The sequence below is a fragment of the Marmota monax genome, unplaced genomic scaffold, assembly GCF_021218885.2.
Source record: "Marmota monax isolate L192 unplaced genomic scaffold, Marmota_monax_Labrador192_F-V1.1 WCK01_AAM20220418_F8-fsc00051, whole genome shotgun sequence".
In the NCBI taxonomy this organism is placed as follows: domain Eukaryota; kingdom Metazoa; phylum Chordata; class Mammalia; order Rodentia; family Sciuridae; genus Marmota; species Marmota monax.
In genome coordinates this window covers 4,565,236-4,584,546 of record NW_026695202.1, presented here as the reverse complement: position 1 = coordinate 4,584,546, position 19,311 = coordinate 4,565,236, and the positions used below count along the sequence as shown (strand labels likewise).

The 19,311-nt window shown below is 40.9% G+C and overlaps 1 protein-coding gene across 4 annotated transcripts in view; it reads right to left on the bottom strand.

The window, feature by feature from the left end:
- The window catches only part of Tcp11l2 (t-complex 11 like 2), a 38,373-nt gene extending 20,966 nt beyond the window's left edge, over window positions 1-17,407 (bottom strand). The window contains exons 1-4 of one of the 4 annotated variants that reach the window (XM_046429437.2): window positions 17,279-17,407; window positions 8,400-8,591; window positions 5,754-5,889; window positions 1,054-1,174 (exon numbers count right to left, since the gene is read on the bottom strand). In XM_046429437.2, the coding sequence (XP_046285393.1) occupies window positions 1,054-1,174; window positions 5,754-5,889; window positions 8,400-8,556 (414 nt within the window). In that variant the 5' untranslated portion in view covers window positions 8,557-8,591; window positions 17,279-17,407. Of the gene's footprint in view, window positions 1-1,053; window positions 1,175-5,753; window positions 5,890-7,194; window positions 7,275-8,399; window positions 8,592-17,278 lie in introns of those variants that run through there. The other 3 variants (XM_046429438.1, XM_058574207.1, XM_046429439.2) reach the window with 3 other exon arrangements.
- Window positions 17,408-19,311: the final 1,904 nt, after the last annotated feature.

Here is a 19,311-nt window from a genome sequence, read left to right as displayed (position 1 = left end):
ACTACAACTAAAAAATAAATATTTTTTTTAAAAAGACTACAGAAAAGAAGCGCAAATAAGTTGTAGATTATAGCTCCAGAAGAACCCTTGAGAAAGAGTAGATGAAAACACCTATGTGGCCCATTAAGTATCTTTTTCATATAAAATATTATCTATTAGAAAAACAAACTGTTTACTGAATCTCCACTACACAGTGGACACTGTGCTTACATACACAGCACATGTCGGGAGCACAGGCTCTAAGCCACAGTGCCCAATTCAATCCCTCTGATCCCTCAAAGCTTTGGGACCCTGGGTGAATTACAAAACTTGGTTTCTTTACATAAAATTATAGGAGTAACTACCTCAAAGAGTTACAGTAAAAATAAATGAAAAATTTAGTGCATGATATGAAGCAAGGGCCTTATAAAAGTTAGCTCATTTATTCTTATAACTACCCTGTTAGCACTCAGGAAACTGAGACTTAGAGCCCATACTAAATTAACCTACCTAACTCCAGAGGCTGTTCTCTAGCCAACACTCTGTGCTCCGCAATGCCCTGGTATCTCTACTGCCCTGTTTTCCCAGCCTCCATCCCACTTCAGAAAGTGCAGGGGAAAACTCTTACTAGTGATGGAGCTCAGTTTTTCAAAAAGTGTGGCCAATACCAAAGGATATGAAATGGTCTTTGCAGGGGGATGGGGTGGGTAATTGCTATAAACAAAATGTGTGTGTCCTTCTCCCCCCAAATTCACATGTTGAAATTCCCAATGAATGATATTAGAGTGAAGCTGTGGGAGATGATAAGGACATAAGGATGAAGTCATCACGAATGCAAAGACCCTATAGAGCTTCTTTCCTTTCTACCATGTGAGGACACAGCAAGAATGTATCCTCTATGAAACAGAAAGCAGGCCCTCACAAGACACCAAATCTGCTGGGGACTAATCATAAGTTTTCTCAGCCTGCAAAACTGTAATAAGTTTCTATTGATTAACAGCCAATTTCTCTATAATATACTATTACAGAAGCCCAAATAGACCAAGATACTAATTCACACAAGCATCAACTTGCCTCTCGGATTTCTTCAAACAGTTTGATAGCATGTTCATATTCAGGAGGGTCAGCATTTAGTTCTGATTCCAAGACATCCCAGAAGGCCTGGTGAACAATATGCTTCACTTGACCAGCCAAGCTATAGCAAAATAAGAATTATTTTATCTAATTTAAAATAAGAATTATTTTCTCTAATCTTAAAGACTCACTGTAGCAATTTTTAAAAATGCATAAAAAAACAGAGAACAAAATAACCCATAATCCCATTATTAATCTATTGACTTATTTCCCCTGTTCAATACATTGTTTTAGTAGTTAAGAATACCAAGTATGCACAATATTAAATTTTTTTTTCATTTAGTATTCTGTCCTGTTTCTGCTAGATTTTAAAAATCTTCATTACCTTGGCTTATAATAACTTCATAAAATTCTGTCTTAAGGACATAAGATGATTTAGCTAATTACTCTTCTACATAGATCTTTAGATGTGTTCTAAATTTTAGCAATGAGATGACAAAGCTGTTCTTTCCTCAACAGCTGAAGTTTCATGGCAAGTAACAGAATAGGTTGACCCAAGGGGCATTTTAATGCCTGCCAACTTCTGATTCAATATCCCAGAACAAAACACTGAAAAAGGAAAAGCTTACAACAGAACAGGTGGCCACCTTGCTTTACCCCTATATCAATGTCCTAATAGGTGCACATTAAAATACACATTCCTACACCATTTTGCAACAGCTTTTAGAAAACCACATATTTTCCTGCACTATAATTACTGATGTGTCTTTTGCCACAGAGCAACATATTTCTCCCAAGTAGAGGACACACTACTTCATCTAGGTACTGCCAATGTACCTAAATGCCTGGCATTTATGGAGCATTCAAGGAATGCATGGTGGATAAATTAATAATTTGACAGTTAAGCATATCTCCTAATTTTCCTTCTTTCATCTTTTTTTTATCCTCAGTGGTTCTGGGTTGAACCCAAGGCCTTGTGTATGTTAGGCAAGTGCTTTACCACTGAGTTAGATCCCCAGCCCATTTAGAACATTTTAAAATTTTGAGAACAATTTCACTAAGTTTCCCAGGCTGAACTTGAACTTGCAATTCTCTTGCCTTAGCACCCCAAGTAGCTGGGATTACAGGCATATACCAATGTACCTGGCAAAATCTGCCTTCTTAAAATACAAATAGCTAAGTATATAAAAGGTTATGAGAAATGGAAATCAGCCAAGGAGCATGAATTAAAATTGTTTACATAACTGCAAATGTTATAGTCTACTTAGCAACTTTAAATATTAAAACTTATTCTAGTTGTCCGAGTAAGTTTATTCAATAAAAATGCCACTGCCATTATCTGAGACTCTGCTGTGCAACTACAGAACAATGAAAAAGGCAAACATTGCTGTACAGACTTTTGCTCTTGACTTTACAAGCCACACACACACACACACACACACACACACACACACACATATATATATATATATATATATATAGCGTGAAGGAACAACAAGCAATGAGCTAAAACAATTTTATGGTTCTGTAGGGACATCAGAGTTTAAACTGAAGTTTTCCTATATGCTTCAAGACATTTTTTAGCTCTTTAATTTTCAAGAGATTTGGGGGAATGGCAAGAAGGGATATGATCAATCCAAGCATTCCTACTGGGTATTGGAAACCTGACTAATTTTAGCTCACTTCCCCCCCCACCAAAGAACTAAATGATAAAATGAGAGAGAGCCATATGTTAAAAAGGAAAAAAAAATGGCCACTGTGAGGATCATCTGAAAATCAACAAATAATTTGCTACTTCATTATTAAACAAAATAATGCATCCTAACTCTATACTTTGTTTTCCATGCTCACTTTTCCTAGCCATGGCAGAAAATGAAGGGAAGAGAGGTTAATATTTTCCACAGTATCAAAGTACTTAAGTACAAGGCACTTTTATGCCAATGATCACACATTTAAAGTGAGTAACATAATCCTCATCTTATATTTGGGGAGAGGCTCAGATATAGTCTCAGCAGAGCCAGGATTCAAACCCAGGATCTGCCTGATATCCTAAAGCACCTTCACACTGGCCTTTACTTGTAACTTTTTGTGGGGGGCACTGGGGATTGAACTCAGGGTCACTCAACCCCACTAAGCCACATCCCCAACCCTACTTTGTATTATTTTATTTAGAGACAGGGTCTCACTGAGTTGCTCAATACCTTGCTTTTGCTGAGGGTGGCTTTGAACTTGCGATCCTCCTGTCTCAGCCTCCCAAGCCGCTGGGATTACAGGTGTGCGCCACTGTGCCTGGCTTTACTTGCCACTTTTGAATTTAAAGTACAGATAATCCCAAACTGTCTTTAGTGATACTTCATAAAAATGATTAACTTTAAATTTTTATTTTTATTAGTCAATAATTGTGCACTGAACATCTAATATGTGCTTGGTCCTGTTTTAGGCACTTGAGACACCACAGTAGAAAGAAAGTCTATGCCTCAAAAGGCTTATGCTAGCAGAAATAGACAAAAACACATTAAAATGAGTGGTAGAGCACAAACTTAGAACATGCAAGTCCTGGGTTCAATGCCTAGGTCACACACAGACACATGCGCGCACACACACACACACATACATACACACTCTCTCTCTCTCTCTCTCTCTCTCACACACACACACACACACACATACATACACACACTCTCTCTCTCTCTCTCTCTCTCACACACACACACACACACACGAAGACTAAGATAATTTCAGAGACATGAGCAGAACACAGTGAGTCAATGTGCGGGACAGTGACAGGGTACTTATTTCACTGAGTAGGTAAAAAAAAATCTTCTAAGGTCACAATGATCTTTGATTTCAGTCTTCAACAGGGAGAAAAAGAAGCTGTATGAAGATCGAGGGCAAAAATACAAAGGAAAAGGGACAAAGTCCTTGAGATAGGATCAAGCTTAGTGTACACCCACATCAGGAAGGAAGCAGGAAGGAACATATTACTAGATAAGGTCTGGGAAGTAGGGCTTTCCAAGCCATCATAGTTTAGATTTTTATTCTTCATGTAATACAAAACCATTGAAAGGCTTTAAGCTGAGAAATGACTTGATCTGATTTATCCTTCAGAAGGATCATAATAGCTACTTTGTGAATATGGAGGAGGACTGGGGCAAGCTAAAAATGAGATGAGGCAAACAGCTGGGACTTAGAGAGTCAGGTCAGAGGGGGCCTAGCTTAGGGAAGAGAGCTGGTATATCATGCAATTACCAAAGAAAACCAAACAGATACACTTTAGCCAGTAATCTTTAAAAATATTAATTTTTAATAACAACATCTCTAGGAGAACTATGAGCAATATATACTCCAAAGAAGAAAAATTATTATACTTACTGGTTTTCCTGCTTTAAAATGAACAAAAAGTTATAAATGGAATCAAATACTATCTATAAGTTATCTTAATTAGAAGAGAGAGAATGCCTCAGGATTAATAATTGCCCCTGTGAGGTTGAAAAACAAACAATGCCACTATCCATGAGTTAACTTTACCTTAAAAATAAATGATCTGTAGTAAAGGGCTCAAGCCTTTTTTTCCCTCTTTGTCCCAGAGGAACTGGAGCCACTGATGCCAGAGGCTAGGTAAGATATAAGAGTGCAGCTCTAACTAAAGGTCCCTGGAAATGGGATTAACCAAGAAATACCTGCTGGTGGCTGTAATTCCTACCTACAGGTGCGCTGGGTTGCCTATCCTTAAACTCTGGCAGTTCAGTTGCATTTATTTATTCTTTACAACTTGGGTATCAGTTTTTAAATTTTTTTTTATTTGTTCTTTTTAGTTATACATGACAGAAGAATGTATTTTGACAAATTATACATATATGAAGTATAATTTCCTATTCTTGTGGCTGTACATGATGTGGAGTTACATGGTCGTGGTGTATTCACATAAGAACATAGTAAAGTTAGGTTCAATTCATTCTACTGTCTTTCCCATTCCCATACCCCTTCCCTTCCCTTCATTCTGAATATCAGGGTTTTTAAAAAATTTTTTTTAGTTGTAGATGGACACAATATCTTTATTTTTATTTATTTTATGTGATGCTGAGGATTGAACTCAGGGCCTCACACGTGGGAGGCAAGTGCTCTACCACTCAGCTACAACCCCAGCCCAGTTTTTAATAAACAAAACAGCAAATATTTCTTGAATGTGTACTATAGGTCACACAGTATCTGAGGCAATCCAGATAAAGCAACAAACAATACAGGCATAGTTCTGCAATTGATGGTGCTTTCAATCAAGTGGGGAAGATGAACACTGAACATAAAATTTATAAGGTTTTTGTTTTTGTTTTTGCAGTGCTGGGGACCAGGGCCTTATGCATTCTAGGAATGTGCTCTACCTCTAAACTGCATCCCCAGACCAAAATTATAAGATTTCTTCACAAAGGGGAAGTGGTGGAGGCTATAGCAAGAGAATTAACTGTAGTTTAGGGGGTTCAGGAAAATAAGAAAAGCTTTCCTCAGGAAGTGACATATAACTGAGAAATTATACAATCCTACAGAAATTTTTTAAAAATATAAGACCTTGTTAGGGAACTAAACAAGTTTATCTCCTGTGGATATTACACAAGAACTTCCAGGAATCAGTATGAAATACACACACACACACACACACACACAATTTCAGCATTGTTTATGCACAACAAAGGTCTATGGGTCACCTGTTCTCAGGGACAGCATCTTGTTTCAATTCGAAGTTCTCGTTTACAGCAATCTCATGAGCAAGAGTCATGTTGGATAAGTTCCTTGCTGCAGTCATCACTTCATCAAATGTCACAACTCTGGGAGGGCTTGTTGCTGAAAGAAAAACAAAAGTCAGTCAATGCTATAGAAGAGAAATTGTCACCCAATAAAGCCATCTGATGTAGACAAGGTTTAATTTATTCCTACGTATACTTCATGGTTTTATAAGCAGAAAGAATATAAACAAAATAGGTGGATTCACTCACTTTAATAAAGACTTGAAAAATAGTTTCAGGTGCTATATTTAATAATAAATTTTTATTTGATAATAAATTTTCAAATGTTTGTAAGACAAGCTTATTAAAATATGCCTATTACAACTTATTTTTAAAAATTAAATCATCTTATTTTTGGTATTTGCCTTTATTTACATATATTATACAGAGACTAATGATTTTTTAATTTGGTAATTAAGAATTCTCATTTATTTAAGTAAACTCAATATGAAATACTTGTTTATAAAAATATAATTTCTAAATGTATAGACAGTATAACATAAGGTTTAAATTCAATCCTAAGATTTTCCTGCTTGTAGTTATCCTTTGACTTCACTGAGATATAGGTAACCTCCTATGAAGGCTGGCCTAGGATTAAACAATATAAGTGAAGAAGAATATAGTAAGAGCTCAATAAATCATTAAAGAAAATAAAGTATATCAGAGAAGGTGGATAATTTTCCTCTCAGTAGGAAAGTTATAATAATCTGAGTTATTTCTAGTGATTTTACTATGAAAGTATTATAATAAATCATGTTTATAAAATTAGTTGGAAATCTTAGCTTCTGTTAAAAATCATGATCTTGAACAATAGGAATGATGTAATATTTTGTTACTTAATTTTTAACAAAGGTGGGGAGAGGAGAAGAGAGGAAGAGGATAGGAAAGGAGGAGGACAAAGAAAGGTGAAACAGAATAACATCAAAATTCTTCTTCAGGACTATCTGTGTACCCTGTTATCGGATGCATGAACCTTATATATAAAACGTCAAGAATAAGAAAAAACAGAGTGCTGGGTTGTGGCTTAATGGTAGAGCACTTGCCTAGCATGTGTGAGGCACTGGGTTTGATTCTTAGCACCACATATAAATAAGTGAACAAAACAAAGGTCTATCAACAACTAAAAAAAATTAATTAAAAAGAAAAAGAAAAAGCACAGAAACTTGAGGTGGCTGCTGTTAATTCTTTTGTCAACTCTACCACAAGATTCTCCTTAAAAATGGCTGTATCCTTTGGCCCAGTAATCCAATGATATCCAAAGTAATTTCCAGAAAGGCTTCATGAACCAAATAAAACACTATTTATAACAGCAAAAACCAAATGGAAGGGGCTGGGGATGTGGCTCAAGTGGTAGCGCACTTGCCTGGCATGCATGCGGCCCGGGTTCGATCCTCAGCACCACATACAAACAAAGATGTTGTGTCCGCAAAGATGTTGTGATAACTGAAAAATAAATATTAAAAAAAAATGGAAACTAACCTTTTCTTGTGGGTAGTGCTAGGGATCAAACCCAGGCCTTTATGCATGCAAGGCAAACACTCTACCACTGAGCCACATCCCCGGTCTACAAAACGGAACTAAATGTTCAATAATAATGGGTAAGTAAATTTATGGTCTATTCTCTTGAATTAAGCAATCATAAAGAAAGTTTAGAAAATATATTATCACAAGTAAATGTTTTAGTTATACAACTAAGTAACAAGATTCCATATATGTATATACATCTGTATAAAGGATAAAGATGGCAAAGTGCTGCCAACTATAGTCTTTGGATGATACTGTAGGCAACAGTTTCTTTTTTCTACACTAACGTATTTTCCAAGTTTTTAAAATAAAAAACATAAAAATTTTAAATACAAATTAACAAGTATTTTTAATCTATTAAACATCAGTTGCCTTTTTTCTATATTTACCTTGTCTGTTTAAGCTGTTGTACTTCCTAGACAAAGAGGCTAATGAAAAATCTTAAAAAAAAAAAAAAAAAAGCAAACACACCTGCTTAACACATCTCCAGTGTCCACATACAAAAAAGGAAAAAGCTGTCTTCCTTTGCTACTCTTTCAATTCTTTCACATAACCCTGGTGTAGTAATTCTCCTTAAGGGCCCCTTTCTGAGTGACTTGCACAACAGGGTTTGCAATTAGCAGGAAATCTCTTAGAATATCTCACTTCCTGCCTGATGCTTCCATAAGGGCATGTGTCCTTAAATGTGAATCAGAAAACAATCTGGTTTGTTTGTTTGTTTGTTTTAATTTGTCCAAGAAGTAATCACAAGAAGGAGTAGCTTTCTATCGTTTGGGAGAAAAGAGTGGGGTGAGGAGCCTGATTTATATCAAACCAAAGCAGACTAGAGACACTGATCAAAATAAAAATCAGCAGGTTGTGAGCTTTCGTGGCCATTTCTGAGAACATACACAAAATAGCTGCAGTCCCCCTGCAGTGTTATGCTGGTACACCAAGAAATGAGGGTTAAGTCTGGGCTTTGCCCTCCACCATTGTTGAGTTTTCAAATCCAACATACTCTAAAAACACCCCACCACCCTCAGTCCCGCTCCCCTGTGGGCTCACAAACAGGAGAGCTGGATTTGCTGGAGGAATCACTTGTGAAGCTCTGTCTGGAGCACTCATAGTCACTGAGTGAAGCCATGCTCTCGGAAAACCGTGAAGAATCTGAATCACTTGGATGGTCCTCGCCCACACATTGCTTCTCATCATTGAATGGCATTTTGTGTTACTTGAGTATGGATAAAGAGAGAACACCTGTACAGACAAACAGACCCTGCATCAACATTCTGGGGGCACTTCCATTGGTACCAGTATGGACAACTATACCCACAAGTTTAACAGTGTTGAAAAGCTTCCAGAATATTACCGTGTCCCTCCCCTAACACCCCAGCCAGGCAGTCACAAGGCTATCAAGAATGCCTTCCAGAAAAGGGATTCCACACTCATCAATGTGAGCTGACTCAGGACATAACCAGTATGATTGCGGAGCAGCTCTAAGCAATGACATATTCTTTAAAACAATATGCTAAAGCCGGGAGCAGTGGTGCATGCCTGTAATCCCACTGGCTCAGAAGGCTGAGACAGAAGGATCAGGAGTTTAAAGCCAGCCTCAGCAAAAGCAAGGTGCTAAGCAACTCAGTGAGACCCTATCTCTAAATAAAACACAAATTAGGGCTAGGGATGTGGCTCAGTGGTTGAGTGCCCCTGAGTTCAATTCTCGGTATTGCCCCTCCCACACCAAATAAATAAAAATATATATGCTAAGACATGGGAAGGTAAGAGAAACCAGGGCTCTGGGAGGGGTCATATTGCTCTTTCTGCCTTGGGGAGGTCACTTTACCCCCACCTCATCAGTGAAACTGGACTGGAAGACTGACCTCATAGTGTACTTGAGGACTGAATAGGACAAATCTCATTACAGTGCCTGGCACAGCAATCAAATGTTACTTATTATTGCTTTAAATAAAATAGTTTTGAAAGTAGACTCTTCGTGCTCTCTATGAGCTTCTTGGGAGAAGGAAAGACTAATCTCTGGCTGGTCTTTAGCCTTTCCTCTTCCACTTTCACATGAATTGCCACAACACGAAGAATAAGACCTACCATTTGGTTTGTACGAAGTAGCTATCACCACTCAATGAGTGAGCAGGCACACAGGATGGTGATTCACAGAACAGGGGCACAGACTTGAGAGACAAGGGGACTTACTGTACCACAGAACCAATCCCTTGAATCTAAACTGAGTGCTGTTTCTGGGATATCAGACTGCCTACCAGGGAAGGGAGTCAGGCCTGGGCACAACCCAGAAAGATCATGGGCACAAAGAATGACCAGGAGCAAGGCCTGTGAGGAAGCTGGCCTTGATATGTGTGGTGTCAGCTGACACAAAAAGAAAATTTGGGCCCAAGGAGAAAGGCACCTCAAATCCTGAATGGGCAATGATAGGAAGAATTCACTGCATCCCTTTAAATCTGAACCATCCCATGCAATAGAGGATACAGAACTTTTAAAACTGCCAGAATGTGAAGCCTAACTATGCAGAATAAAATCAGTGGAAATGACTGCAGGTTCTGCGATGATTCCAGTTACTGAGTGCTTACAGTGCACCCAGCAGCAGACACCAGGAAGAGTTAACAGTAAACAAAATAGATAGGGCCCTACTCTCATGGTTCTCAAGTCCAGTTCCGCAAAACTGTGCATGTCAAATGCTAGAGGAGAAAAGGAAAATAAGGCATTGTTGAGAAAACATGAGAAAGAAAAGGGAGGACTGGAACTCAGGAGGGGGAAGGCGCTAGACTTTGTTGAGAGAAACAGCCAATTTTTATTCCTTGGGTGGTGACAGAAACAAGAAAGAGTCTGAGAGGATACACCAGGTGTGAAAAGCCCAAGGGCATCTGCATACTGCCTCACCTAACAACTTTCAGTCCTAACACAGAAATGCATCCTTGCCCAGGCCACCACTTTTCTTTTGGTGGGGGGGGCGGGGGGAGGACATTGGGAATTGAACCCAGGGATGCTTTGCCACTGAGCTATATCTCCCCAACCCCCTTTTAAAATATATTTTATTTCAAGACAGGGTCTTGGCGCTGGGGATGTGGCTCAAGCGGTAGCGCGTTCGCCTGGCATGCGTGCGACCCGGGTTCGATCCTCAGCACCACATACAAACAAAGATGTTGTGCCCGCCAAAAAACTAAAAAAAAAAATAAATGTTAAAAAATTCTCTCTCTCTCTCTCTCTCTCTCTCTGTCTCTCACTCTCTCTTTAAAAAAAAAAAAGACAGGGTCTTGTTAATTTGCTGAGGCTAGCCTCAAACTCGTGATCCTCCTGCCTCAGGCTTCTGAGTCTGATTATAGGCATGCATGTTCAGCTCCAGGCCACCAATTTTGCAAGGAGAAAACCCCTACCTGCCTCTGCAGACTAAAGGAAATGGTGTGGACTGCAGCTGCCAGGAAGCACTCTACCCTATCTTAGAATCCTAAGCTAATCACCAAGAACACAGGATATAAAATAGCCCTGGACCCTTACACCTTTAGTGGTGAAATAACCTACTCTACCCTGGGACAACCAGCCTCTACCTGAGTTTTAACTCCAACCTGCTGATGGAAGGGGAGAGGAGACAGAAGAAAAAGGGTTGCTATAACCCTTTTACTGCCACCAAACCCTAAATCCTAAATGGAAACCCCTCTAATTTGCTACATCCCTCGTTGCCAACATTTTACTTCCCATTGACGGTAATCTTGAAAATATACCTTCTTGGGGAAGCCTCCCTCCACCCTCCCACCAGAGCTCTTGGTACTCCCTTGAGTACATGTGCAGCACATATCCACAAAAGCACTTGTATGGTTATTTTCTTCCCATGGCTACTTCCGAATCTGCTTAATAAGGCAGACACTGAGTCTTGTTCACCACCAGTGCCAAGTATATGACAAGTATTCATTCAGTGTCAACTGAATCACAATCATTGAATTCCATTTGGTACAGCTTCAACTAGAACATTTGCAAGCTGATACCACTACATATTTACATGCCTGGTACTGCCAAAGTCCAAGCCCCAGTGCAGGGAATGTACTACTTAAGCCTAGTTTATTAGATTTAAAACTCAAATTCCCAGGTCTCTGTCACACTCTCATTTAAATATTTTAAAGTTTGTTTCTACCTTTTATTTTTTCCTTCAGTCATCTCCCCGCAATGTAACAACTTGGCTCTGCTCTTGATTTTCACCACTACAGCTGCCTCAAATGAGTATCTCTGGCTGTTTTTCCAAGTACAAGTGAATAAAAGCTTTCATTCATGGGAATGTATGAACTAGGTTAACAGTTATTACTGTCCATTATATTCTACCACAGCTGGACAGAACATTTGGTAGGTTTCTTAATTGTATTTAACAAGGCAACCAATTGCAAAGATTTAAAAAATAAAAAAGCTCTAGGTTAGGAATTAGAAATCCAGGGTTTGGGGCATATGTCGGTCATTAATTTGCTACGTGACTTCACACATACCACATCTTCTCTCCTCACTTCATTTTTCTAAGAGGATTGGGTCAGTTATAGAGTTTCTTTCAGCTCGAAATTGTTAAAATGCTCCAAACCAGAGTTCTATGAGGCATCACTAGAAGCTCTAATAAATTAAATATGCTCAGAGCAGGCATGTTTAATTGCTTGCCACTGCATGCCACTACACTTTCTGCCAGCAAGTTACTAGAGGTAAAATTCCTAGCACAGGGGATGCAACAGAAAATTTTAAAGCTTTGCAATGTTTAGAAATACTTGGTAGAAGCCTTCCCATTATAACTGGGACTTAGTGTATCTAAGCCCAAAAGCCTGTCTTTGAAGATGCTTATTATTACTCTACTAGAAAATTATCCATTTCCTCTTATGGGAATATTGATAATGCCCGATTCTTAGGGCTGGGGTGAGAATCCACAGTAAATCTAGAGAGAGTACTCAGCACAGTGTCTGACACAGAATAAACAGGACACAGAGGTTTGCTTATGATTACATGCTTGTTTGTTAATATTATCACCTCAGGCGTTAAAAACTGAAGGGGAAAACAGTTTTACTCCAGGACAACAAAAGCATGTTCCCTTACAGATACACAAGGCTGGTAGTCACCCTAGGAGAGAACTCTTACACGTGTCTGAAATACAAAACACAAAAGCAAATGGCCCATCACAGTGTGCATGGTCCTCTGCTAGTCCTTCTCACCTACTCTAACCCTTCTTGGTCTTGAGTTTCCATTTAAGTCATCTAGGGACAAAGCTACTTGACTCAAAAGCCACTGAGGGTAATTAGATTGCTTTTTAAAGTATTTTATGTCCCCTCTTAGGCTGGTAATGATAAAACTAGGCTTTTTTAAAAAGAAACATAATAGTTCTCATACTCACAAACTTAGATCTACCTAACTTTCACCAATGCAATTTACAGGTAAATCAAACAACTTTTCAGGAATACCACATCTCATCCTACCTGGAGGCTCACTCACTGGTCAAAGGTAAAGACAAAAGGTTGCTCCAAGCAAAGCCTCCAACACTACAGTGGATCACTAGTCAAAGCAAATGAAGTACCACATTTCATATCCGTATTGTACTACTCTGTTCTTTAATAATAATAAATACAGTCTTTTGACATTTTGAGGCCAATGACTCAAAGGCAGTCAGGCACTGAAATATTGCATAATAAATGAACAGATGAATGAATGGCAGTGTAACTACTGACATCTTAGAGAAGAGGGACCTTAAGGGTCAAGTCATGCTTCCTCCCACAGACTCCGATTCCTCAGCCTATGTCCTACTTTACTTTTTTATTTCCTCTCTGCAGCAAACTATAAGTGGTCCTGTACTGGTGTGAGATTGTAAAGATATGCCAGTGATAATATGCATTTCACTGACATAGGAAGAACAGTAGCTAACCCACTGAACTGGGTTTTTAATCCCAGCTCTTGATATTTACTAACTAGAGAGAGGGAACTTACCATTTGTGTAATAATAATAGTAATAATAATAATAATAATAATAATAGTATCTACCCTGTAGAATTGTTGTAAATATTAACTGAAATAATCTATGTCAAATACTTAAGTTCCTAGTAAGGGCCTAAAGATGTCAACTATTATTTTAGTCTTATTAAAATAAGTTAAAGGTCAATGTCATAAAAAACAAAAGCTGAGGATATGTTCCAGATGAAGATACTTGATAACTGCTGTGATTTGAGGATGACTTCAAAAAAGCATATTTTGGAAACTTAATCCCAATGCAATACTGTTAGGAGGTGGGACCCACCATGGGTGCTTAGGTCATGAGGGGTCCATGCTCATGAATGGATTAAAGCCAATTACAGAGAGCATGAGGCCATGAGTTCAATCTCCGTGCTTTCTCTTGCCCATGTGATGCCTTCGGTTATGTTATGATTCAGCAAGAAGGCCCTCATCAGATGCTGGCCCCCTAATCTTGGGATTCTGAGCCTCAAGACTGTGGGCTAAATAAATTTCTGTTTGTCATAAATTACCTAGTCTATGGTATTCTGTTATAGCAGCACAAAATGAACTAAGGCATAGATTCTGCACTGGACAAAATATACGTGATCAAGAACATAGTTAGAATACTTGAATCTGTTATTTGTATTCTACCATTAAATATATTAAAGTGATAAATGGACTATGGTTGTTTTAAAAAGGACCTTGATGTATGCAATTTTCTCTCAAATGATACAAAGGAGAAAAAACAACAAAAACATATGGAGAAAAATGTATTAGGTGAATCTGACTTGCAGTGGACAACAAGATGTTTGAACTATTTTTGGAATTTTTTTCTGTAAGTCTGATAGTATTTCTAGACAGCCAAACTTGTCCTAAAGCCCATCTTCAACAGTGCTTGGAAAATAAAACAATAAATAAGCCAGAGTCCTTCAGAAGGGGCAAATAAATTCACTCCCAGGTGATTTCCCTTTACTTACAAGATTATCTTGGCTGTGGTTTACAATTTCTTTGTGATCTGGCCTCTGCCTACTTCATCCTGCTCCACTCCCCCCTAACTTAGACACAGTGACCTTCATTGGGTCCTGCAGACATGTACAGCTTCCTACTTTGGAGCCCTTGCACCTTTATTTTCTCCCCCTGGGATGTTACTCTTCCTGATCTCCACATGGTTGGCTCCTTGTTGTCCTTATATTAGAAATTTATTATCACAATTTCAAGGTGAACTTCCCTGGAGACCCTACCACTTACCTCATCTACATTAGCCTTCTAGAGTAGAGCTTGGCACACCACTTGGGATATAGTCTGGGCTCAACAAATGTTGTTGTATGAACAAAGTAAGCCACAGTCCTATTCATAAGACAACTTGGATTTTCGTTCTCTTCTACCCCAATCACATTACTCATATTTATTATGTAGTCACTTAAACTATTATAGTTATCTGCATATCTTTCTCCCTGCTAAATTTTAAGCTGCTTGTGGTAAGAAGCTATGCCTCCCTTCTCCAATTCCCAGTGCCTTCTTCAACACATTTACAAGGCATCAATAATTCAAGCTAGCAAAGACTTAGTTTCAGGAGTTTAAAGAAAATTTTTACATGGTGTCTTTCCACTCTCCTAAAAGCACTGAAACCAAATAATAACAATTAGGGCTAACAGTCATGGAGTGCTTATTATAATCTCAATATATGCACTCAGTATTTTATAAGTGTTTTAAATATTTTACCTCCTTGGGTCCTCATTATAGCCTTATAAGCTAAGATACTATTCACATTTTATAATAAGAACCTGAGGCTCAGAGAGATTGCATTACTTCCCCAAGGGTGCACAGCAATGCAGAGGCACAAGTTAAATCTAGACATTGAAACCCTAAAGCCCATGCACTCTATTACTCCAGGATGGCTGGAGAAAATTCAGTGTGCTGCTCATTCTTTCCATTCCCACTCTGCCAAATTGACCTATCTACTACCACGTGGACACTTGCACATGTGATAGCAAGCTGACCTTACTCTGGGATGGCTGCTCAAGTACTATACAGTGAAGGGCATTACTGAGAGAGTTCACTGTCCAAAATAACTCTCAACCACCCCACTAGAGTGACTCAAAATCCTGTATCAGGGAACCAGTCCTTATGTACAGCAAAATCCCTAGTTAGAGCCTAAATATGATCCAAAAGGTTAACTGCTTACAGCTAGCATGAGTCATAAACATTTTGCAGTGAATTATTCAGATTACCCAGCAGAATTCTGAGGAATGGAACCCATCCAGTTAAGGTTAGGTTATGGAACAGAGAAATTTCAAGGAACATCTAAGGGGTATACTCCTTCAAGACCAGTCAAGGTCAGATGGAAGGTACACACGTTCACGTATATGTAGTAAAGGGCAGGAGCGGGTCAGAAGAGTAAGACTAGGCTCTTATAACAAAATTGGAGATGCTGGAAAATGTCCATCTTCTGCAAAATGCTGCTTTAGAACCAGTCCCAAATAGCAGCATTAAAGTTATTCACGCATAGCAAAGCAAAACCACAGAGCACAGAGATAGGTGCCTGCACTATTCAGCTAGACAATACTGGTCTTCATCAAATTAGAACCAACAAAGAGCTAGATAAAAGCCAACAAGCCAGTCACTGTCTAAAAAGCAGATGTTCATGCTACACATGGCATTACAGCATCAGGGAGAAGGATTTCTAGGCACTTTTCATAATTGAAAGCACTCTCCCCACACCCCTGATGGCCCGTTTTAATACCTGTACTCCCCCCTAAAGGGTCCTCAACCCTCACAAAATGGCATTGATGCTGCTTCTACACATGACTGGGTATCTTCAGCCCTGGGTCATTTTAAGCCAGACAACCTCCACTAGCTGAGAGGCTGATTATGAAATCTCTTCTAGGGTCAACAGGAAAGGGCTGACAGGCAGCCAGGCAGGCGAGGGGGCAGGGAGCCTCCTAAAGTAGGAACCACTGAGATAACCTCATTATCTGTTGGCAGGTAGGAAGGGCAAGATCTCTGGACTGGAGACCAGAGGGGTTGGGGGCTCACTAGGGCCAAGGACACTTTGTCTTGTTTCTTCCTGGTCAAGGTAGGACAGTCATCTAGGAGAAAATTCCCCAAACTTGAGTCCTTTGACCAGGCATCGCAACTGTACCCCCTGTCTCCATCTTCTACTTCCAATAATTTGGCAAACGATTATCTTGATTAGATATTTGCACTTAAATACGTTTATTTTAAAGGGAAAACTTTGTACCATCAAGAAATCGCTTCGTTTAATGGAGCAGTTTTCCATCTTACTAACAAAAACACGTAACTATGTTTATCCACGTGCCACCAAATCATCTCTGCTACTCTCGGCGGTGCCAGCTCAAGGAGCAGCTTTGGGAAGCACAAAGCTATCCCCTGCGAGGTCCAGGGTTGGAGCCCAAGCCGGCCAGTGTTTCCACGCCTCCTCCCGGCGAGGGGCAAGTCCAGAGGACTCACCCGGAGGCCACCCCTCCCTCCAGGAGTACCACGTTTCCTGTCAAAACAAACCCGAGGAGGAGGGGACGGCGGAGGCAGAGCCGAGTGCCCGGGAAACCCCGGCAACAAACCCCAAACACTCGCCGCGGGCCCCGCCCGGCCGGGGAAGGGGCCTCCGCAGCCCCGGTGGAAAGCCGCCCGCGGAGCAGGCGCTGGCCCCGGCCCGGCGGGCTGTGAGCGGCGCCGAAATGCCCGGACCCCGCCGCCTCAGGGTCCGGCAGCCCGCGGCCACTCGCGTGCGCGTCCCGCTCCCACGAGGGACGGCAGTTCTAGGTCAAACGGGGACAGGGACGGGGTCGGGGTGAGGGGTCAAGCTTGTTGGTTCCTGGGCCCCGCGGTCTCAGGACGGCGTTCCGAGGTGGAGCGGGGAGGCCTGGGCTGCCCTGGGTTGAGCTGTCCCCTCTCGGGCCCTAGCTCATTACTTCACAGACCGAGACTCCTCCCCGGGGAAGGATACGCACCGAGTCCGGCGCGGAGACAGGAGGAGGGCGACGAAGTGACCCGGAACCAGGGGTCTCAGGGAGTCCCCCAACCAAGCGCCGCACTACCTCGGAACTCCTCACCTCAACAACTCCAGCCCCAGGGCACCCTCCCCCCGCCCCCACACGCGGTATTTAAAGGGCCTGAGAGACTCCAGAGAAGAGGCCACCACAAAACCCGCAAGAGGGGGGATGACGGAGCGGCGGAGCCGGGAAAGGCAAGTCATTTCAGGCTCCTAAAGCAGAATTCGCACATAATTAACCTAAGACCCAAAGAATATGCCCGATGTTCGTATGGGAAAGGGTGAACACAGCTCGGGATGGAGGCCGTTTCGTATGCGAGAAGGATGCTCCCCCGCGCAACCAGTGGTACGGTCCGAACTGCGCGGGGCGGGGAGAGGAGTGTTTACGGAACTGGGGCAGCCTTGCGGTGGGAAGGGCCGGACGTTGGGGGCGGGGCCTAGCGGGGGCGGGGCCAGGGAAGTGCTCGAGTCCTCTGTCCAAGGCTGGATGCTTCGCAGGCTCAGTGAACCGTGCTGTCAGATCCTTGCCCCTCCTGAAACTTTCAGAACCGTCACACCTCTTATCGAGACCTGGCACACTCAGCTAGGTGCCCATCACCGCACTGCATACACACACAAACACACACAGAGACCAGCAAACCGAAAACGTCACAAGTGGACTTTCCCAAGCACTTCAGAGACTCACCAAGTCATCCACATTTGTGTCTGCATCTCCATTTAAAAACACGCTTTCAGATTTGCACCTGGACGCTACGATTAGCCCCTGGGAACCACACCTACCCAGGATCTCGGAAGACTTCGTGTGCGTGCAAAAGATAAAGCTTCATACTTCCTCTAGGGTTCTTTGGCAGCGCCTATCTCTGGGGAGAAGTTTCAACTTGGGTTAATGTAAATAACCAGCTATAGGAGAGGTTCTGTGCGGTCAGGCTGCAGTTCATCTCTTGTGAGCTCGCTTCAGGGCATACAAGAAACATTCTCCCCACCATACACATGAAAACCTCTATGTCTACTGCCAGAGGTAAATGACTATTACTTGGGAGGCAGTTTCACGCAGGAATGTTAGTAGATTGTGTAAAGGCCTAGGTGTTTCTGCTTAGTGCTGAAATCATATCTGGATTGTGAAGGCAAATTGGCCAGCACTGTTGTAGAAAGAAAGAAAAAGAAAATCAAAAGCAGACTGGCAACATTTTAAAGCAGGATAGAAATCCTGGTTTTTCAGTGGTTATGACATGGATTCTTCTTAGGTTCAAACCCTGCCTCTGATATTTACTACCCATGTGATCTTGGTCATTGAGAGTAACAATAACTGTTCCATTGGGTTATTATGAGGAGGAATTGAGATGAAGTATGTAACATGCTTAGTGGTGTACACAGTAAGCACTCAATCAGTGTTAGTTTTTGAAACTATTTGGCAAACCACTCTGAACAAACTTAGCTGCTAATCTGTAGAGATTTATATGTGTTTTCTTTTGTCACTCCTTCTAAAATATACAACCATCTGATACAGATCAAGAGATTAAAAAGAAAATGTCGTTACCACCCAGGTTTTTCCTACAAACACACCCTTATTTATATCATTTGTTGGAATGCGCAGATGACAGAAGTCTCCAATTTAAATTCTTGCCAAATAACAACCACCACACAACTGCCATCACCACCATAAAAGCTCCACAATAGAAAGATTAGCCAAAAATATCCCCAGACTGCTGGTAACTCTGTGACAATGACACATTGCAGCATTGCTTCCTTTGTAGCTTTGTAGGAATGTGTAATGTATTATTTTGTGCTGTGGCATAACCTGGGACAGGTGGACATGAGTCAAGGTAGTTGTCCAGTCTACCTAGGTGACCATCTGCCTGACCCTAGCTATGACACTTATTTTAAAGCTCAAATATGTAACTCTCAAAGCCACAAGGAAGCAATTTTTGTCAAAGCAGATGAGTCACATTTCAGCATGTGTAAGAATCTTAAGTTGGAAGAGGTGGTATAACA